Source organism: Anabrus simplex, chromosome 1 (assembly GCF_040414725.1).
Source record: "Anabrus simplex isolate iqAnaSimp1 chromosome 1, ASM4041472v1, whole genome shotgun sequence".
NCBI classification, from domain to species: Eukaryota; Metazoa; Arthropoda; class Insecta; order Orthoptera; family Tettigoniidae; genus Anabrus; species Anabrus simplex.
Genome location: NC_090265.1, coordinates 510,642,842 through 510,665,563, shown reverse-complemented (window position 1 = coordinate 510,665,563; position 22,722 = coordinate 510,642,842). Strand labels below are relative to the sequence as shown.

General features: G+C 37.8%; 2 protein-coding genes across 6 annotated transcripts in view; one reads left to right on the top strand and one right to left on the bottom strand.

The window, feature by feature from the left end:
- Positions 1-22,722, top strand: part of LOC136857038 (palmitoyltransferase ZDHHC16) — a 135,073-nt gene that overhangs the window by 82,979 nt on the left and 29,372 nt on the right. For 2 of the 5 annotated variants that reach the window (XM_067135389.2, XM_067135387.2), the window contains one exon: positions 12,737-13,683. The exons of 2 other annotated variants lie outside the window; for them this stretch is intronic. In XM_067135389.2, coding sequence (XP_066991490.2) covers positions 12,737-12,784 — 48 coding nt within the window. In that variant the 3' untranslated portion in view covers positions 12,785-13,683. Of the gene's footprint in view, positions 1-12,736; positions 13,684-14,044; positions 16,068-22,722 lie in introns of those variants that run through there. One more of the 5 variants, XR_010858501.2, reaches the window with a different exon arrangement.
- The window catches only part of LOC136857037 (serine protease snake), a 131,649-nt gene continuing 125,693 nt past the window's right edge, over positions 16,767-22,722 (bottom strand). The window contains exons 7-8 of the mRNA XM_067135386.2: positions 19,451-19,617; positions 16,767-17,792 (exon numbers count right to left, since the gene is read on the bottom strand). Coding sequence (XP_066991487.2) covers positions 17,625-17,792; positions 19,451-19,617 — 335 coding nt within the window. The 3' untranslated portion in view covers positions 16,767-17,624. The remainder of the gene's footprint in view (positions 17,793-19,450; positions 19,618-22,722) is intronic.

Sequence of the window (22,722 nt, the reverse complement as noted above, 5' to 3'; positions counted from 1 at the left end):
CCCCCCCCCCCCAAAAAAAAAAAAACAGAAGTTGTATTTCTTTATGTTTAAAGGAGATTCCAAATACCAATGTTCACATCTGTTACCTTCAGTTTTGAGATATAAGTATCCCCATAAAAAGAATTCACTTTTTGTCACTTCCTTTCACACTCCCCTTAAGTGAATTTTCTGTAAAAATACTTCTTTTTTTTAATTAGTAAAGGGTCTTCTAAATACCAATTATCATGACTGTAACATCTTCAGTTTTTGAGACATGTGTCCTCATAAAAGGAATTCATTTCCTTTTCACTCCCACACCCCAAGATGATTTTCCCCCAAAAATGCATTTTTCTTTGTTTTTAAAGGAGATCCAAATACCAATTTTCACGTCTGTAACAACTTTAGTTTTTATTAGATGCAAGTATCGTCATACAATTAATTCAATTAATTTTTCAATTCTTTCACCCTTCCCTCCCCCTCATTGGATTTTCCAAAATCAAAGGAATACGTGATTCTTTACTTTTAAAGCAGATTCCAAATATTAATTTTTACGTCTGCAACATCTTTCATTTTTTGAGATAATAGTATCTTCATACAAATAATTCAACTAATTTTTCAATCCCCCCCAAGTGGATTTCCGAAAACAAAAAAAAATACGTATTTCTTTTAAAGGAACATTTTAGTCTTCTAAATATAGAGTATGATAGCTGAGTGGCTTAGTCACTGGCTTCACACCGAGGTGGCTGCGCTTCAAATCATGGCCAATGCAAGTGGAATTTTGGAAATGAAAAGTCACATTCCTATGGTTCGGATTCCTCACAAAAATCTGGGAGTCTCTTGACTATGATCACAATATCAATAATCAACATAAAACTACAAGCTTGCTTGCTTGCTTTGCTTAGTGTTCCAAGTGCCAATGTCAGATCTCATGAAGCAGTTGTTTTCTCTTTTCTAGTGGATATTCTGTGGATTTTATAATGAGGTTTGTTTGTCTTTGAACATTCCATACTGCATTGTTATTTGTATTAGATATATCAACACATGTCAGCTTTTTTATCTGTGATGTAATGTTAAAAATCTTGTAAATAAGTAACATTTTTATCTGTGATGTAATGTTAAAGTCTTGTAAATAATTATATCATGAAGTCATTCAGCCATTTGTAATGAAGTGTGGATGTTTTACTGGTTCCTGTGACCTGCTAATCCTCAAGGATATCCACATTCACAAAAATATTGCTAGTTACTCAAATTAATTGATACTGTGAAGGACTTCTTAACTTTTTTAAAGGTTCTCTGTATAATTTATATAAAATTTGCTGGATTTTTTGTTTTTTAGTAAGTATGAATATATACAGTGAAAAATCACCATCAAAACAGATCAATAAATCAGGCTATACAAGTGAAAAAACTTGGAAGAAATGTGCCTGTTAACACAAGGATGTGCCTTATTGCAGATTAGTTGTATGAACCTTTGCTGGTTTTTTACTTTATTTTTTTATTTTTTATTTTCCTAGTAGTTTTAATGTGATTTAATGGACAGGACATGTCATAAAAAGTTCAGATGACAGATAGAGCAAAATAGTCTCAGAATGGATACACCTGCAGAAACTGAGGCGAAGAGGAGGACAGAGAAGAAGATAGCGTGTTGATCTAAAAATCCATGCAGATTCATCATGACCTGCAGCAGCCCGAGACAGAGTTCAGTTGAATCAATTGGGAGAGGCCTTTTCCCACCAGTGGGGAATCAGTAGCAAACAGCAGGAATACCACCAGCAGCAGCAACAACAACAAGTGGTTTGGTGCCACACCAAATCAGACCTAACAGTTGCACTCCCAGCACGCTCGTGGAAATTACAACATACTTTTAAACATTGCTCTCCCGAAGGGCAAGACTCGAGCTGATTTAAAGCATAATATTTTTTGTTAATCTGTCGTAATACACAGGCAACATCTTTGTAGAATTCCTTGCCTTCAGAGCACTGTATAATGGATCTTCTTATTTGCAAATATAAATGAAATATTGCAATACCTGGTGTAGGAACACTTAAACCAAATATTATTTGCAGTTACTAAATAAGCAGATGAAATGAGACATTTCACTGGCTACTGAAGCCATGAAAGGTGAAGCATGAAGACATTTGGTGAGATACCATATATATTATTAATTACAGGTGGATTAAGTCCAGCTCCTTGATTGAATGGGCAGCGTAGTTATCTTCATTTCAGAGGGTTTATTGCCCAGTAGGGTTGGGGATTTTAATCACATATAATTAATTCCTGTAGTAGGGGGTGTGTTTGTCTTAATGCACATCTTCATTTACACACAACATACTACCAACCATCACAGAAACACACAATAGCAAATACATCTCTCCAAATAGGATTGGCGTCAGGCATATGGCTGGGTTTAATCTACACATAATACTGTCCCTGATTAATTGGGATAAGGCTATGAATAATAATATGATTCAGAAAATTTGAGTTTTGCTATTTGTTTGAATTATTCATTCATTCATTCATTCATTCATATCATAAAGGCAAGGCCTTGTCGCTGCAACCACATTTTGCTCTCCTCTGCTGAGAGTTTCAGGTCAACATATCTTTTTCAAATTCAGCCTGTCCATCACGGAATCCAGATACTTCTTCCTCGGCCTTCCTCTTCCCTTCTTACCCAGAACTTTTCCTTCCAGCATAGTCGTGAGGAATGTGTTATGTCGAAGTGTGTGGCCAAGGAATTTGGTTTTCCTCTTTTCTATAGTGTTGATCAATTCCCTTGTTTTGTCTATTTCCTTAAGGACCCTATTGTTTGACTTTTTCTCTGTCCAACTAATTTTCAGCATCCTCCTCCATATCCACATTTCCATTGCTTCCAGGCAGTTTTTATACCCTGCTTTGCTAAGACCCATGCTTTGCAACCATACAACAAAACACTCCACACAAACATTTTGGCAAATTCTTTCCTAACTTTAATGTTAATGTTCCTGCATGTCAGAAGCTGTTTCTTGTTACTGAAGGCTTGTTTAGCTAGAGCAATCTTCCTCCTGATTTCTGTGGTGCACCTGTTGTCCTGAGTGATAATGCTTCCCAAGTAGCAAAATTGACTTACTTATTGTACATTTTCATCACCTACCTTAATGTTTATTGGTATTTCCTCAGTTGATTTCTTGACAACTAATACTTTTTTTTTCGAGGTGTTCAGTATCAATTTTGATTCTTGTAGTGTTGATATTAAAACTCGTAGCATTTTACTTATTTCCCCTCTCTGAATCTGCAAATAATGCAGTGTCATTGGCAAACCTTATACAGTGGATTTGTTGTCCGTTAATTTTAATTCCTTTGGTTTTTTGCTTAAGTTTTGATACGGCCTACTCAATGAACATGTTGAACAAAAATGGAGATAGCACACAACCTTGTCTCACTCCCCTTCTAATGGATCTGTCTTAACATTACCATTGATTTCTATTGTTGTGCTTTGATTTTTGTACAGTCCTCTGTCCCTCCAGTCCAGTCCTATATTCTTCATGTTCTTAAAGAGTTGTTTCCAGTTTACTTTGTCAAGGCTTTCTCTATATCCACAAATGCAATGTATGTTTTCCTGTTAACACTCAGTCTTCTTTCTAGAATAGTTCCTAATGCTAGAAGAGCTTCTCTTGTTCCCTTCCCTGTTGTAAAACCAAACTGATCCTGTGATGTATATTGTTCAATTTTCTTTTTAATCCTGTTCTTAATTACATTAAGCAGTATTTTGGATGCGTGTGTTAGTATTGTTAGTGTTCTATAGTTGGAACAGTCAATAGCATTTCCTATCTTTGATAAGGTAACTGTCCTACTTTTAGTAAAGTATTCAAGAATTTTACCATTATAAGAGCATCTTGCAGTGATATTATATAGTTGTTGTTTCATTCTTTCTCCTTTCCCTTGAGAAGTTCTGCTGGTATGTCACTTGGTCCGGTTGCTTTCTTGTCCTTTAATTGTTTTAGTGCTAGGTCAAATTCTTCCCATGTGATTATTGGGCCTATATTGTCTTCTTCCACCATCTGTTCAGGTTCAAGATAGTCTGGAATTGCCATTACTTCTTCATCCCAGTACAGATCTTCAAGATATTCCAATCAATCAATCAATCAATCAATCAATCAATCAATCAATCAGTCAATCAATCAATCAATCACTACTGATCTGCATTTAGGGCAGTCGCCCAGGTGGCATATTCCCTATCTGTTGTTTTCCTAGCCTTTTCTTAAATGATGGCAAAGAAATTGGAAAATTATTGAACATTTCCCTTGATAAGCTATTCCAATCCCCAACTCCCCTTCCTATAAACCAATATTTGCCCCAATTTGTCCTTTTGAATTCCAACTTTATCTTCATATTGTGATCTTTCCTACTTTTAAAGACACCACTCAAACTTATTCGTCTACTGATGTCCTCCCACGCCATCTCTCCACTGACAGCTCGGAACATACCACTTAGTCGAGCAACTTGTCTCCTTTCTTCCAAGTCTTCCAAGTCTTCCCAGCCCAAACTTTGCAGCATTTTTGTCGGAAATCACCCAGAACAAATCGAGCTGCTTTTCTTTGGATTTTTTCCAGTTCTTGAATCAAGTAATCCTTGTGAGGGTCCCATACACTGGAACCATACTCTAGTTGGGGTCTTACCAGATACTTATATGCCCTCTCCTTTACATCCTTACTACAACCCCTAAATACCCTCATAACCATGTGCAGAGATCTGTACCCTTTATTAATCATATTTATGTGATTACCCCAATGAAGGTCTTTTCTTATATTAACACCTAGGTACTTACAATGATCCCCAAAAGAAACTATCACCCCATCAACATAGTAATTAAAACTGAGAGGACTTCTCCTATTTGTGAAACTCACAACCTGGCTTTTAACCCCATTTATCATCATACCATTGCCCACCGTCCATCTCACAACACTATCGAGGTCACCCTGCAGCCGCTTACAATCTTGTAATTTATTTATTACTCTGTACAAAATAACATCATCTGCAAACAGCCTTATCTCTGATTCCACTTCTTTTCACATATCATTGATATATATAAGAAAACATAAAGGTCCAATAATACAGCCTTGAGGAATTCCCCTCTTAATTATTACAGGGTCAGATAAAGCTTCGCCTACTCTAATTCTCTGAGTTCTATTTTCTAGAAATAAAGCCACCCATTCAGTCACTCTTTTTTCAAGTCCAATTGCACTCATTTTTGCCAGTAGTCTTCCATGATCTACCCTATCAAATGCCTTAGATAGGTCAATCGCAATACAGTCCATTTGGCCTCTTGAATCCAGGATATCTGCTATATCTTGCTGAAATCCTACAAGCTGAGCTTCAGTGGAATAACCTTTCCTGAACCCAAACTGCCTTCTTTCAAACCAGTTATTAATTTCGCAAACATGTCTAATATAATCAGAAAGAATGCTTTCCCAAAGCTTACATACAATGCATATCAAACTGACTGGCCTGTAATTTTCAGCTTTATGTCTATCACCCTTTCCTTTATACACAGGGGCTACCATAGCAACTCTCCATTCATTTGGTATAGCTCCTTCAACCAAACAATAATCAAATAAGTATTTCAGATATTTAGTATATCCCCAGAAATCTTATCAATTCCACCTGCTTTTCTAGTTTTCAACTTTTGTATCTTACTGTAAATGGCATTGTTATCATAGGTATTTTTTTTTTGCTATTTGTTTTACGTCGCACCGACACAGATATGTCTTATAGCGACGATGGGATAGGAGAGGCCTAGGAAGTGGAAGGAAGCAGCCGTGGCCTTAATTAAGGTACAGCCCCGGCATTTGCCTGGTGTGAAAATGGGAAACCACGGAAAACCATCTTCAGGGCTGCCGACAGTGGGACTCGAACCCACTATCTCCTGATTACTGGATACTGGCCGCACTTGAACGACTGCAGCTATCGAGCTCAGTAGGTAAATTTTAATACTTCTTTAGTATTACTCACATCTCCTATCTGGACATTATCCTTGTAACCAACAATCTTTACATACTGCTCACTGAATACTTTTGCCTTTTGAAGATCCTCACATACACACTCTCCTTGTTCATTAATTATTCCTGGAATGTCCTTCTTGGAACCTGTTTCTGCCTAAGTACCTATACAGACCCTTCCATTTTTCACTAAAATTTGTATGACCACCAATTATGCTTGCAATCATGTTATCCTTAGCTGACGTATTTGCTAGATTCAATTTCCTAGTAAGTTCCTTCGATTTCTCCTTACTTCCATAACCATTTCTAACTGTATTTCATTCCAACCTGCACCTCCTTCTTAGTCTCTTTACTTCTCTGTTATAATATAGTGAATCTTTACCATTCCTTACCACCTTTAAAGGTACAAACCTATTTTCACATTCGTCAACAATTGCTTTAAAACCATCCCAGAGTCTGTTTACATTTTTATTTACCATTTTCCAGCGATCATAGTTACTTTTTTTAAACTCCCACATGCCTGTTTTATCCTAATTTTAATACCTTCCTTTCTTTCACATTTATTTTTAACTACAACAGAAACAGCTTCGTGATCACTAATACCATCTATTATTTCGGTTTCTCTATAGAGCTCATCTGGTTTTATCAGCACCACATCCAAAATGTTCTTGCCTCTAGTTGGTTCCATCACTTTCTGAATCAGATGTCCTTCCCATATTATTTTCATTTGTTGTTCATGCTTCCTGTCGTTTGCATTTCCTTCCCAATTGACATTTCGTAAATTGAGATCACCCGCTACAATCACGTTCCTTTCCTTATCGTTTCCCACGTAGCTGATTATCTTATGAAATAATTCTCAATCAGCGTCAGCGCTACCCTTTCCCGGTCTGTACACTCCAAAGACATCAAGTTGCCTATTATCTTTAGAGATTAGCCTTACACCCAGAATTTCATATTTTTCATCCTTAACTTTTTCGTAGCTTACAAATTCTTCTTTCACCAGAATGAATACTCCCCCTCCTACCATTCCTATCCTATCTCTACGATACACACTCCAGTTCCGTAAGAATATTATATCATTTCTCAGCCATGATTCAACTCCTATTACAATTTTTTGGTAAGTATATATCTATTGAATTACTTAATTCGATTCCTTTGTTTACAATGATTCTACAATTGAGCACTAACATTTTTATGTCATCACTACTTGATTTCCAGTTCCCTGTTCGCTTAACACCGCTCCCTAGGCCACCCCACTTCCCTGAATGTACCTGCCTATAACCCTTCTAAACAAGTTTCCTAACTTATATGTACCACTGGGGTTTAAGTGAAGGCCATCTGAATGCAGATCTGTCTCCTACCCACCCATTAGGATCTAGAAATCTCACTCCCAGTTTCCCACATATCCACTCCATAGTCTCATTTAAATCCCCAATCACCTTCCAGTCAGTATCCCTCCTACTGTATTCCACTGATAACAATCTCCGCTTCCTTAAATTTCTCCCGTGCTGCATTTGCCAGATCCCACACATCCCCAACTATGTTGCTACTTATACCTGCTTGCCTTACATTGTTGGTACCAGCGTTCTGCAATATCTTCACTATCAATAAGTAGCTTCCCTTTCTTATCCTTTATAACTGAACTTCTTGTTTTGGGTTTACACTGGAGTGAATTGATCATGCCATATGCTCTATTTGTTCTTCCTCCTATTATATCACTCTCTATAGTCTGCGTAATTTCCTTCATCCATACTTCTTTTGCCTCCCTACATTTTGTCACAATGAGATTCTTTGTTTTTCTGTACTGATCTTGGCTTAATGCTGTGTTTATCTTCTTGTACTGGTTTTGTTTATGAATGAGGTCGAATACCTCTTCAGTAATCCATGGCTTTCTTGGTTTTAGTCTTCTATTCCCTAAAGTTCTATCTGCTATCTCAGAGATTTCTTGTTTCATCATTTTCCAGTCCATCTCACAATTATATTCCATGAGTGCATTTGTATCCTTTGCATATTTCTGTTTAATTTGTTTGTTTTGCAATCTGTTTAAATCCCATCTGACTTTCTTCCTTCTGATTATCTTTTTAAGTCTGAAATTGCACCATGCCATCACAAGTATGTGATCACTGTCCACTTCAGCACCAGGATAGCTGTGGCGTGATTTGATTTGATTTGATTTCTATATCTAGCTGTTACTAATATGAAACCAATTTGGTATCTTTGCATATCTCCGGGACTTTTCCAGGTATATCGTCTTCTCAAAGGCACTTCAAACCTGGTGTTAGTTATTACCATATCATGCTGTTCACAAAGATCTAGTAGCCTTTCACCTCGTCTGTTTCTCTTTCCCAGTCCAAATTTCCCTGTTCTCATTCTGTCTGGTTTTGAGCCAACCACAGCATTGAAATCTCATCAGATTTTTCCTTGTCATCAATTAGTTTTAGTAGCTCATCAAGACACTCATACAGCTCTTCAACCTCATCTTCATTACTGTTTGATGTTGAAAAGTACACTTGTATAATGGTCATATCCCTGGGTTTTGTTTTGATCTTCACCATCAGTATTCTGTCATTTACATGATAGGTGTTCCCAGTATTCTTTGCCCAGTTCTTTCCAAGAATTAGTCTCACACCGTATTGACCAGGTATTGTTCCTCCGCTATAGATGATCCTAAATGCATCACTAATGAAATCACCATTTCCTTGCCATCGTGTTTCACAAAGTCCTAAAATATCAATATTATTAACTTCCATCACTCTTTTTACCTCTTCTAACTTTACAGGTATCATTAGTGTTCTGACATTCCACGTTGTGATTCTCATCTGTTTTTTCTGTCCTTTGCAAGGATTTCGCTGACTGACGACCTGGGAAGCCCTTGCAAGTCTGTCTTCCCCTGCCGGATCTTGAGTTCCGATGCTCATGATCAGTAATAATTTGCTCAAGTAGAGACGATTGCATGGTTGCATAACGAGGGATAATAATGCAGTGGTTTCCCGTTGCCTTCTGCATCTCAATGCCGTTGACCAAAACCAGTAGGTTCATCCGCCTTTAGGGGCAATTTCTCACCCCATGGGCAATAGGGTACCCGGAACCTCCACCCGCTCATCCACCCTACAAAGAGAGTGTTGGCACTTGGCAGAGGGATCTCTTTATACCGGGAGACACTCTGTCCCATCATTCGTTAGCCGCCTGTATGTAACAACATTGTCGTTACATACATTCGTTGCCCGCTCTCTACCACGGGGAGGTGAATGCCTGGATTTCCCCAGCATTGTAACTAGGACTATAGAGGCATTTCCTAGTTCCTCAGGTTCATGAGAGAGGTTTAGAATTATGCTTTCTCTTATTCTTTTATATAAAATTGTTACTGTGAAATGAAAACTACAGTAGAACTTGGTTATAGTGATATCCAAGGGACCTGTTCATTAAAAGTGAGATTTACGCTATCAAGTCGAGTGAGGTGGAGAGTGATGTGGAACAAAACTTATTTAGGTTTATATTAGATTGTACAGATGAACAATAAAAAAATGTTGCATCTCTAGAGATGTGAAATATAAGAAAGTACACTTCAGCTATGCTCGGCTTTGTGCAGTCAACTGGATGCATTTTGTAACATGCCTGATAGTTCTGACTCATTGTGTCAGTTACTCTCACTCTTCCCTCTCCCTTCTCTCTCCTCCTCGTGACATGCACTTGCATACAGCACTATGAATTTATAAGCACATGGTATACTCCCACGTAGTGCAGTGGGTCAGCTGTATGCTACAAAATTTGTGCCTTCCATAACAGCTTAAGTTCAAATCCTGGCATGAACAATTTTTTTTAAATTCCCGAATGAATACACTGTGATGATTTTGATAACAAACTCACCAAGTTTGGCTGAGCTAACTTTGATGCTTTTGCTTCATGAGGTAGTAATTCGGTGTGGTGTTCTGCCTATGGCTGCTCAGAGATGAATGCAGCAGTGGCGGATGTCAGGGGACTTTGGACATCTGCCGTGCGTAGGTTCAAAGTGGGTTTTCACTAGGAAAGAAGACAACAGGATAGTTGAAACTTCACAAGAGAAGTCATTCTTAACCTTGTCAGAACTCTTGCAGGCAACCAGTTTTCCTTGATGTCCATACACAGTTCATAAACAATTATGAGAAGTCAGACTCCATTACAGAAAAGTTACCTCCAAAGAGTCTCTCTCCAATGAACTGGTGGTCGATCGGTGCTCCTTTCCTGAGATGGAGTTAAATCGTAATTGGGATTGTATGATCTCTGACAGGACTTCTTTCAGTTTGGCAGAGGTCGGGTTGGTTCTTGTTTAGAGGCTACGATGAACACGATACGACGAAAGGCATATAGCCGAGTGTTCATTCAGTGGCCGCATATCTGCATCGTGTTGAGGGTGGATATCATCTGATGGGGCTGGAATGCTTTATTGTATAGATGACCATCTTACATCAGACCAATATTTAGACATTATGCAGAATATTATGGTTCTGAGTGTGAGATCACTATCCAGATAAGGTAATGCAATTCTCCAGATAAGGTAATGAAATTCATGCAAGGCAATTCCCCAGTCCACACCAGCTACCATGTTCAGGGCTGGTTTTTTGAGCAGGATTCCATTGAACTGATTAATTGGATCCTACAAGCTTCAGACTTGAACCCCATTGAACATGTGTGGGCAGGGTGGAAACATATAAAGAAACACTGGCCTCACCCTCCCCTGATGCTTTGTAAGGTATTAAGTCGGACGCAAGGGTGAAGGTCACCCTTGATGAGGAATACTTTAGGAAATTTGTTGAGCCAATGCCACATCAGCTCCGACAAGTTGTTCAAGCTGATGAATGTTGGATGAGATATTTAGTCATGTCTACAATAGTCCTTTTCAGGATTAATTAAAAGCACAATGCCAGATTTTGGAATGAATAGAACATACACATATTTGGTTAACACAAAAACTAAAATTTTAAAAACAGTAATGTGTAGGGTAGGACTGGAATTCTGGTTCTCATCTTGACAGGCGGGTATACTTCCTCACAGCTAACTGGCACTCACATGAACATGCTTAATATTGTAAGGATATTCCCTGCTGTGCATGCCACGTAGCATATTTACACCTCTATAACAGTCCTTTGAGGGCCAGCGATGATAAACTATGTACTCATTGCAAGCATTCATAGTGGAATGCAAAGACTGTTAGTATGTTGCAGTTACACGGTAAAATGCTGCAAAGAGCTTCACTTGAGCTTTACTTGCCAGGTGTGTCCCTCACTTTGCATATTTATTTAGCCATTACAGCAGTGTCTCGTCCATTTCGTTGTATTCTTTTATGTTATTCTGATATGCGGACAGTTGCATTTCATCAGAAACGTATTGTTTAACAATGAGACAGTTGCATCACTTTTAGTTACAATATAAAAATCTAGTATTTGGGTTGTTCCATATTAATTGTATAGTATTTATGTAGACTGTATGCTGGGGCTGTACCTTAATCAAGGCAACAGTTGCTTCCTTCCCACTCCTAGTTCTTTCCTGTTTCATGGTCACCGTAAGACCTGCTTGTGTCCGTGCAATGTAGAGCAAATTGATAAAAACAAAAACATAAATTACTCATTATTCCTAAATGAAGAAGATCGTACTATAAGTCTAACTAAATGAACTAAAACTTTATGTAGTACTTCAATTTTTCACTTAAATGTCAGGGTTATGTACATTTGAACAATCAAAATTTGACGCATGAAAAATGTTGAAGTCCTGTATCAGGCATCATTGTTCTTGGGTGAGGCGGGACAGCTACAACAATGATATAAGAAAAATACACAATTGGTCCACCTTAGTCAATACACAAATATATCTTAAAAAGAACTTTAAGAAATATCAGACAATAGGTACATGTTTCGGTCCTTTCGGGCATTCTTCAGCCTAAAAAATAAATTTTGATTGTTCAAATGTGCATAACCCTGACATTTAAGTGAAAATTTGAAGTACATGTAACATAGAGTTTTAGTTCATACAGTCAGACTTATACTACAGTACAATCTTCTTCATTTAGGAATAATGAGTAATTTATGTCTTCTTTTTCTTTTCTTTTTCTTTACGTTGCATGGACACAGGTAGGTCTTATGGCCACCATGGAACAGGAAAGGACTAGGAGTGGGAACGAAGTGACTGTGGCCTTGACTAAAGTACAGCCCCAGCATTTGCCTGGTGTGATAATGGGAAACCATCTTCACGGCTGTTGACAGTGGGTTGTGAACCCCACTATCTCCCAAATGCAAGCTGACAGCTATGTGACCCAAACTTTAATTTATGTCTCTTCCACTGCTTGTCTAATATACACTTTCTTAACTATGTAACTATGTTCTGTGGTTCATAATTTGCATCACATTTTCACTGCTTGTTCCCATAGCTTCATAGAACACGTTCACAACTCTGATGGCTTCTAAAACATCATTCATGGATTGGATCAACCTTTTTCTTTCTCCCCTTCCCTTATTGTCCACATTACTTACAATATCATCTATTGTTGCATATTATGAGAGTCTCATTGATTCAGCATATCAGACTAATACAGTTTCAGATAATGGCAAATTATTATCATTGTCATGATCATCATCTTCAGCTTTGGCAACAATTATTTGTTCAGTTGGTTAACTTCCTGCATGAGAGAAATCCTAATCCAAACTAGGTTTAAAATGATGTTATGAACATTGGAGACCATAATCATATGTTTGTCTTATTATGCAAGGCTGAAAATCTCTTTATTTATGAAGAATATGTTGATACCACAGAGTACTGGACGCTGTAGAAGAGTTGTCACTGAAACCAGCACCTCCTAGAGAACAAGGCCTGGCAACACGAATGAGAGTAGCTGATGACGGATGTCCGCGTGGGTCCATGCCAGTAGCTCAGTTAGCTTGGTGTATTAGAACGCGTTTCCCTGTTATGTGTGTGTTTCATCGATTATATTAAACTTAATCGAGTCTTGTGTGTTGACACTCGCTTAGTATTCCTCTTAGTGTAAGTTCAGTTAAAGGTATTAGTACTTATATAGTTAATATTAATAAATAGTGTTTGAAGTGCCGGCATGGCCGCCACATGGGGTTAGAAATTTTTAATGGTGTGTTGCTGTGAATTGCAATCACTGTTTTTCAAATTATGAATAGTGATGCCTCAGAAATGCAGTGTTCCAAATTGTAAGGGCAATTATCGCACTGGCCCTAAAGTGAGTGTTTTTTTGTTTCCGACTGACAACTCGGAGAGAGCTAAGTGGTTAAAAGCTATTCGCCGAGATGATTTTGTTCCTTCCAAACATGCAAAGGTAAGTCTCAGTTATTAGTGTATTATATCTGATTTCAGTCATTCAATGACTTAAGTTGTATAATGGTCCTTGAAATGGAGCCCTGTGTTGTAGATGTGCGAGCCCCATTTCAAAACTCATGAGGTTGAATGGATGACCAGCATGTATGATGAGAGATATGGGAAATTATTCACTGCAGCTTTATCTAATCCAAGGCTTGTGAAAGGTTTGTAGATAGGTCTCTAATATCTTTGCTATTTATAAATGAAATAGTAGATTTTTGGGGGGTGATTTATATCTTACTGATTTAAGCATTTGCTGTATTGAATTTACCAGTTAATACATTTAGTTTGGGATGTGCTGAGTATTCACATTACTTTATAGGACTACTGTTGTGGGTATAGTGATATTCTGGCAAAAGTTATATGTTATGACAGCATGTAAGGTATTGGCTTTCAATTATTCTTAGTGTGCTGGACCCTCAACTGCAAGTGAGGCAGTTCTATTTATTATATTGCATGAAGGAATATACCTCTTAGTGTGGGTTAATATTTTTAGTTCAGGCTAGACAGCAATGGTGTTGTGTTTATTGCAATTATGTTAAGTTCTATATAATTATTGTAAATTACATTCACTAAATGATTTCTCTGTCTCCTTGTGTGCTATTCATTTTATATTAAAATCAACCAGATATATCTAAGACATAACATAGTCCTGTGAAGTAAGTGGTGCCATGAATTAATAGATGAGTGCATTTATATCTAGGTGAATGCATTCTAATGTGGTCTAAACGTTTTAGGAGCTGTTCCTTCTCAGTTTCCAAACTGCCCAGAGTACTTGTCTGATACCACATCTGCCCATCGAGAGGCTCCAGATGATAGGCATTGTCGAGTAGACAATGAAAATTTGGCCTAGGCTCTTGCTCAGAGTTTAGAGACCTATCAAGATCATGTCAGTACTGTTTCTTTCAAGAACTTCCAGGAATTTAAAGAAAAATTTAGTTCAATATCTGTAAAACAAGACTGGAACTGCATTGAAAAGGAACAGTGTGTTTACTTCATTTTAATCAAGGAAGACCATATCCCACATCTTCATTCCTGTGTTAAGGTAGGAAGTGACTTACATGGCTCTTTGTTTGTGAAGAATATTGAGGTAGATGTAGAAAGTTAAATCTCCCTATGCCTGTTGGCTCACTGATGGATATTGACAGTGTGCATTCTGTATATGCTGGGTGTGATCAATTTGGAACTGACAGTGTTGAAGACTCTATGGTTATTTTTAACACTGTATTAGACAATTTTGAGAAAAAGTTTCCTCTAAGGAAACATATGGTATAGTTTTTACGGGATCAAATTCATTTGCTTCACAAGTCTCGAGTTAGGAATTATTAATGGGAAATGTTTGTTTTTTCATCTTTAACCATCCTTTTCTTTTGTCTGTGGTAAGCTGGGTGGCTGAGGCTTTCTCATTTTTTGAGTACATTACTATTATTAATTACTGAGTTGATGAACCTCTATGAATGCCATTGAAAGGGAATGTGTGAACTCTGAATTCAGGGTTAATCACTGTAAGTTCCTTCAGTAGTAAACATTCTTGTTTGAGTAATTGTGAATTCAATTATGAATTTCCTCTTCAAGCATTATAACCTATTCACACTCTGGTTATGAATTTTCTCTGGGAGAAAATACTCCTTCCAGCTGTTGTTATTGCATGTAATTAATGTAACACATATCTGTGAAAAAGTGGGGATTAATTACTTAATCGATCTCATGTGTGTCATATCTATACAATGCAGCTGGTTCATAAAGCATGAAATGAGAAGTTCAGTGTGTGTTCTGCTGGTAATGGCAGGGATGCAAGTGCTTAATATGGTTTCTTAGGATTTTAACAGTTACTGTACCGAGCTCGATAGCTGCAGTCGCTTAAGTGCGGCCAGTATCCAGTATTCGGGAGATAGTAGGTTCGAACCCCACTGTCGGCAGCCCTGAAAATGGTTTTCCGTGGTTTCCCATTTTCACACCAGGCAAATGCTGGGGCTGTACCTTAATTAAGGCCACGGCCGCTTCCTTCCTAGCCCTTTCCTGTCCCATCGTCGCCATAAGACCTATCTGTGTCGGTGCGACGTAAAACAAGTAGCAAAAAAAAAAAAAAAAATTACTGTTCATAGAGATTTCCTTTTATATTTTCTTATATCATGTTCACCTCATGTCCATTTCAATTTTAAGCAACCTGGTGAAGTTAAATTGAAAACAATTTCAGAAAGTGTCTGGGTGAAAGTCAGTCAAATGTTATCAGAATTGGCATTCTACTTTTCAAATTTCAGTTCATATATTATAATAAGTTGTCTTATTTCCAGTTTAATTTCAACTTTTCCCTTGTTCTGATTATTTGAATCAGAGTCCAAAATAATATGAGTACCTTTATATACATTAGGGAATGCGAATATAATTTTGATGACTTGTTGAACAAACTATTGTTGGCATGTACTGTAATAACAGCCAAATTTTGTGAGCTCTTTCACCCCCTTAATTTATGTTAGGCTTCTATTGTAAAAAAAATGTTTACCTGTTTTCATGACCGACAACACTAAACATTACAGCTTGTATGTTCCTGGACTGCTACTAATATACTGTAAGTAAGGTAGTTTATATGTTATTATTTTTATTTAATAGCTTTTACTGTACTTACATGTTGTTTTTTTATCTTTCATCAGCAAGTTCAGTTTTGTAAAAGGAACTGATCATTTTTGACTCTTAAATATGCAAAAGGAAGTGTCATATAGGCATATTATTAAAGTTATTCAGTATTAAAACTCTTTAAAAAAACTGAATTCTATTCTTTTTTTGCATTTTTAATTGTTCTTCCTAATTATTACAGTATATTACTAATTTCACTTCCGATATGCGCAGCTACGAGAAAGAATATTCGTAGAATGTAGTTTAACCAGCATATTTTTCAATCATCGTAAGGAATTAGCTTCATCTACTATCCACTCATGCTGCGAGAGCTCGCGCTGGGCCCATGCACGTGACGTCACGAATCGTATTGCCAGGCCTTTTTCTCTAGGAGGTGCTGCTGAAACCATGGTCACCATAACAAAGTTCTACTGTACTTATTCACAGAAAGTAGAATGAAGGATTGAATGTAGTTTAAACTACAAACGCAGTCTGCAGATTAGAAGAGCTATTATTTTATAGCTGATGCTTGACTGCCCCAAAGTGTTTCATGGTTCTTCAAGTGGCAAATCATATCTGATATATATCTGCTAATTCATTGGGAACAAATATTACACTGATTTTTTTCTAAGAGAGACTTCTATGAAATACTCTCATCATCATCATCATTATTTAAAAAGAGGAATGACTTCCTCCACTACTTCTACATTGGTAGTGAAACAAATACGCACAGAGTGAGTCCAAGTGGAGTGGATTGAGATTTGCTAGATGTAAAATGCACGTAAAGAAAATCAGATAAAAAAATCTATTAGCATCATCTGTGTAAACATACAGTCAGATTGTCGAGGATATTGAACTTAGGTATTTCGTTTTTTATTGGTGTAGATACTATAAATACAATTGCTGTATTCAGCAGCAAATAGGAATATAAGAGAAGCTCACATTAATTACAGCATGATGCACACATATTGCATTGTGTGAAATCATTTACATATTTTATACCTGAAGTGCTCATACATCTATCAGATCTGATGCCCATGGGACAGGTTTGTTGATGCATATGCTAATATTATGTGAAAAATGAAAATCCTCAGCCTGTTTCCAGTCATTCAACCAGGTCAGGACTGGAATGAATGAAGTCCCCATCTAGCGGAGAGGGTAGGAATTGTGCCGGTTGCTGAATCCTGTCACACTACTCTGGGGGCAATGATTAATGAGTGGCAGATGAAATGATATTGGAGAGTGTCATTGGAAGGAATGAAAGATGACAGGGAAAACTGGAGTATCCAGAGAAAAACCTGTCTTATCTCCACTTTCTCCATCACAAATCTCACAAAGAGTGACTAGAATTTGAACCACAGAACCCAGCGGTGAGAGGACGGCGTGCTGCCACCTGGGCCACAGAGGGCCTGCTAATCTTCTTACGTAACTCCTGTATGTAAGCTGTATTCTCAGTTCCTATGTGAGGATGCATTTTCTTCTCAATTCAAAATTACACAAGGCAAGAAAAAATGAAATGGAACTTCAAGACTGTATGCTGTACACTGACCAATCAATAGGACCAAAAAGAGTAAATGGTAACAACTTGATCAAGGATGGATCAAGTAATCATTTTTACTCTTATCCATAAACAAGATAAAATGTCATCAGGTCCATTGATAAGCTGTTGACCTCCTTCTCTGTGAAATTCACTTTTCACTCAGTCTAAGGCCACACTTCATTCTCAATCCAAGGTAAAAATGCTGACACTCTTGTGTATACTCCAGGGGCATTCTCTGCTGCACAAAATTTTCCAAATGATGTTATTCCAATCACATAATATATGCACTTGTTTTGCCCACTGCTAATTTGAATAGGTCCACCAGAATCACCCTAGAACAAAAAACATTCTTTTTAATTATCTAAACAAAACAAAATTGGTCACACCTATGCTTTGTTATGAACATGGAACCTATCTTGTTGATGTAATTGAAAATGCCACACATATGATTTACATGAGTAATATTAGCTGCTAATTGAAAACCTGTCCATGGGGGGAATGATTCCTTTGAATGGTGTTAAAGGAATCTGCCTCTAGGTAGAAAGATGGATAGAGTTCTTTTACTTGCATCATGAGCAGCTACTGGAATAAGTCATTTTACTTCTCACAAATATCTAAATGTGATACGCCATTTAGAACAATCAGATGTGTAATCACTCGTGAAGTATGCGATTTGAATCATGATCTTTCTAAACTGTTTACCTCACTGAAAGAGTCTGCTTTTGATTTAGATGGTGTGTTCTCTGATTATTGCAGTGACTTGTTCTTCATTCACTGCTCATTGTGCAATTTAAGTCATTTTGTAACCCTCATAATGACTACTTCACAATACCCTATAGATAGTAATGGTGTGTGACCTTCAGAGAGGTGTGGTACAGGTCTCTCGGGTAGACGCCTATAGGCGACCTGTGCGCCTGTAAGGATGGAGACCTAGCTGTAATGAATCTTATTGCTGAAAACGGCACATGTACCCAACTCCCAAATCAACGGAATTGACCAATCAAGGTCAAAATTCCAAAATTGGCCAGGAATCAAACCTGGGGCCCCACGGATCAAAGGGAAGCACACTAACCATTTAGCTATGGAGCCCTACACCTTATAGATCATCTTTCTATTTAAAGATAGAGTTCTTTTGTACCACCTTAAGTTCAAGTTTCCATCGTTCTCCTGTACACAAGTTTTCCCACCGGCAGTTAATACTGGGCATGCAAACTAGACATAGTGTGTTGGTTTAAGTGATATCAACAACAATCTGCTTTCCTGACCTTAAAGTAGGATAGCAGAGAAACTATTCAATGAAATTAACTTTATTAGACCAGTTACAGTAGGTGACAGAACAAATGACACAGAAATGTTATTTAATCTGTGTGTTCAAAATGTGTACCATCACGTGTCACACGGTTATGATGTTTCTGAACATTATTGAACATGTTGATGAACAAAGTTTGCTGTAAGGGCACAAAAAATGGCATTATCTCTTCTCATGTACAGTAATTTGGGAATATTTGTAGATCTGGGGAACAGGAACAGGAAGGGTATAGGAATGGAGTTCCACAAGAAACTAGGCGATCTCCAAAGTGTTGTTGCAGAAGGGTAAGCGACTTCCTCACAGTGTGAGTTGTAGCTCCATTTTGCTGCATCGATTGCCATTGGAGGGGTAAGTTCCTGGCATGACAAAAAATATAATGGCAAATTCATCTATACTAATAAAAAGAGTCAAAGTATAGATATTAATAAAGGTAGGTATAAAAATCAAAATAAACCTGAATTAAAGAGGTATTTCCAGGCAGCCTAGAAACTTAAAAACTAGGTACTAGAGAAACCCCTTGAAAATATCCCTTGAAAAATCAAAGATGATTGAGTCCCCTTTCCATATTAGAAGACTGAACAAAGTTATTTTTCTTTTCCTTTTGCTGTTATATTTTTGTGAGTACGTAGATTTTACTTTCAAATGCTTTCAGTAATTTTACTAGATTTCTAACTCACTTACATGACAAGTATCCTTTCCTCCTCTGAGCACTCCAGCACACATCATGGAAGAAGTGATGCCTTGTGGAAGTGCCTGAGTGCCGACGGAGGACCGATACATTCGGTTGCATTGGTCATTGTTTATGATGTCTAGAGCCACCTTCAGAAGAACATCACTCTGCTTCTCAGCTTAAAGTAAATCATAAAGAATAACTGTCAGTTCTATCTGATGAATGCATACATTCACATACTATAAGCATCTGCAAGCCCTTGTCTACTGACTAAGCATAACCACAATATCTTATTTACTGCAAGCATAAACTCCTTATATCATTATGTAACTCCAGTTGAATCATTGTCTTCTAGGTTGAATCTCCTCAACCATCCACATTTTTTAACTCTAGTATTTTTCATTTACTCATCTTCACTCGGTGTACTTTTTCCTAACTGTAGGTTCTTCAGTCTGTCACAACTAAATTGTGAATAAATAAATAAACAAATAAGTGGAGAGTAGTGAGTACTTCAACAAGACAAGTTCCACATTTCAAGTATTTAGGGATTAAAAAATAATTTAAACACAAATGTTCGTTCATTTCTAAATATTTTTTAATGTGATTGATAGAATCTGATGATATTTTTTCAAGAACAAAACAAGTCATTCTGTTCTTAATTAAGTTGTTTCTTTTTTCAGGTATAATTCTGTTACCATATGGTTTCTTTTTTTTTTCAGGTAGTTAATAAATGTATTTATTAATAAGTTAGTTTTGGCAGGCTGAAGAACCTAACAGTATAAATTAACCGAGTCACAACAGAAAAGAAATGGCTTCAGATATCACGAAAAAAGTTTCTAATTTGGCAGTTACATCTTCAGTGCCTTTCCACATCAGATGAACCTGTGCAAAGAGATGTAGACAGTTCTGCCATAAGTTCGGTCAGTAAAAATTTAAACAAGGTCACCTTCACAACTCCCAGTAACCAGCTTGCTGTGTGCCAACAGCAGGCAGCAGTGAAAGATGGAGTGGGGAGTGTATGAAAATCGCATTGTTTTACTGCCATTATTTGATTGCGGAGAGCGAGACAAGGAATTTTTTTACTACACTGTAACCTCTCTGTATCAATGAACGTTTTGTGTTCCAGACAATAGCATGGTTTAAACAAACGGGTGCAACTGTTGATCGTGTCAGATCGGGCTGCCTGAGGTGTGTACGCAGAAAAAGAAGTTGTGAATGCTGTTCATGCAAGGATTCAATGCAATCCTTTGCATAAACAAACATTTTTTTTCTCATGAAATGAATATATCTCCACGAACTAGGTCACGTATTTTGAAGGATGATTTATGTGTTTGTGCATATAAAAGATACACACGGCATTTACTAATTGAAAAATTAAAGGAGATACGCTGGGTTCGATCGCAGACTTTGTTAACGACATATGGCGAGAGCCAGTATTGCAACATCCTATTCACAGATGAAAAAATATTCACTGTGTTTGCACGATCCTCCAAGGAAGCAAAAGAGAAAGTTCCGTGGGTGCAGCACGGATATCACCCTGCTTCTGTCATGGTGTGGTGGGCGGTTTTCTGGCGGGGAGCATCAGAGATGAATTTTTGTGAGGTGGAGTAAAGACTTCTGCAACTGTCTACCAGACAATGTTAGAAAGATGATACCACATATCAGTTCGAAGCTGTCTGAAGGAAAATCTTGGATTTTTCAGCAGGATAGTGTTCATACACACGAAGCAAAAACGACACAGCAGTGGTTGGCAACCAGTGACCCGCGGTTCAGCGCTGCTGCTGACTGGCCTAGTGGAAGTATGGACCTCAATCCAGAAGCTCGAGGCGATAGTATGTCAAAAACAGCACCGCAATATTGAGATGTTTAAAAAAAAAAATCACGTCAGCTGTCAAAAAAAATCCATTGGATACGATTTGTGCAGCTATTGATGTTGGCCTCAACATCTTTGTCACTGTGTTGCCACACGTGGCGATCATTTTGAATAGGGGTATGTTCATTCTGTAGCATTTTTTGTGGGGTTTTTTTTCAGAATATATGTATGTATATTGATGGGTTTGCATAGTTTTATTTAGTAATTATATGCACTGAAAGTACTGACAGAACTTATGACTACTGTGTAGAATGGAATGGTTCCTGAAGTGGAAGAACACAGCACGGAGTAGATTTCTCCACAACCCCCTTACTTGGCAAAACTACCATATGAGCCAGTAGCTGAATGGTTGTACAAACAAGATTTCCACTTCTAGAGAGGCGCATGGCTCTGAGGTTTTGTAATTAAATAAATTTGATCTGCCTTATTAGCTGTTGTATTTTTAAGTTTCCCACCAGAATGCACTTCATACTGGGTGTATACCTCTGTGAGAACATGCTAGTCTCTTTGTTATTGAATTACAAGTCTTCAAACATGGTTTTAAGTAAGAACTGAATCCTGGTTTTTTCCATTAGGAAACAGTACAGGTAGTGAAAGTTGTCTTTCCACTCCTACAGACCAAATTTCATGAAGTATGTGGGAATGTGTCACACACATTCTGTAGAAAACAATGTCAGTGAGTCATATATGAGAGCCATTCAAAAAGAAACAAGCCCGAGGCTATGAAATGAAAACTGCTGAAAGGATCATAATGCAATTATCTGCGGAAGAAGGCATTGTCCTTATAAGAGTCCTGAGGTCCTAAACTTGCCGCTGGAGGGACATCGGTGCACACCATGTGACGACAGAGTGAGCATGCGCACCCACTGATAGATAGTCGTGTTGACAGACCAAATTTCATGAAGTATGTGGGAATGTGTCACACACATTCTGTAGAAAACAATGTCAGTGAGTCATATATGAGAGCCATTCAAAAAGAAACAAGCCCGAGGCTATGAAATGAAAACTGCTGAAAGGATCATAATGCAATTATCTGCGGAAGAAGGCATTGTCCCTATAAGAGTCCTGAGGTCCTAAACTTGCCGCTGGAGGGACATCGGTGCACACCATGTGACGACAGAGTGAGCATGCGCACCCGCTGATAGATAGTCGTGTTGACAGCTGTGAAATGGAGGCTTCAAAAGAAGAGCAAGGTGGTGTAGAACGTTTCCCGACAGCAGAAGGAGTGAGGGCAACGTAAATTCATCGAAGAATGGCACAAGTGTATGGAGAACACTGCATGTTCGTTTCAAGCATCAAGGCATGGCACAGGTGGTTCAGGGAAAGGCCTGTGTCATTGGCCGATGATGCACGATCCGGAACGCCACACCGCATTACGGATACCATTGTCCAGCAAGTGGATGCCTTCAT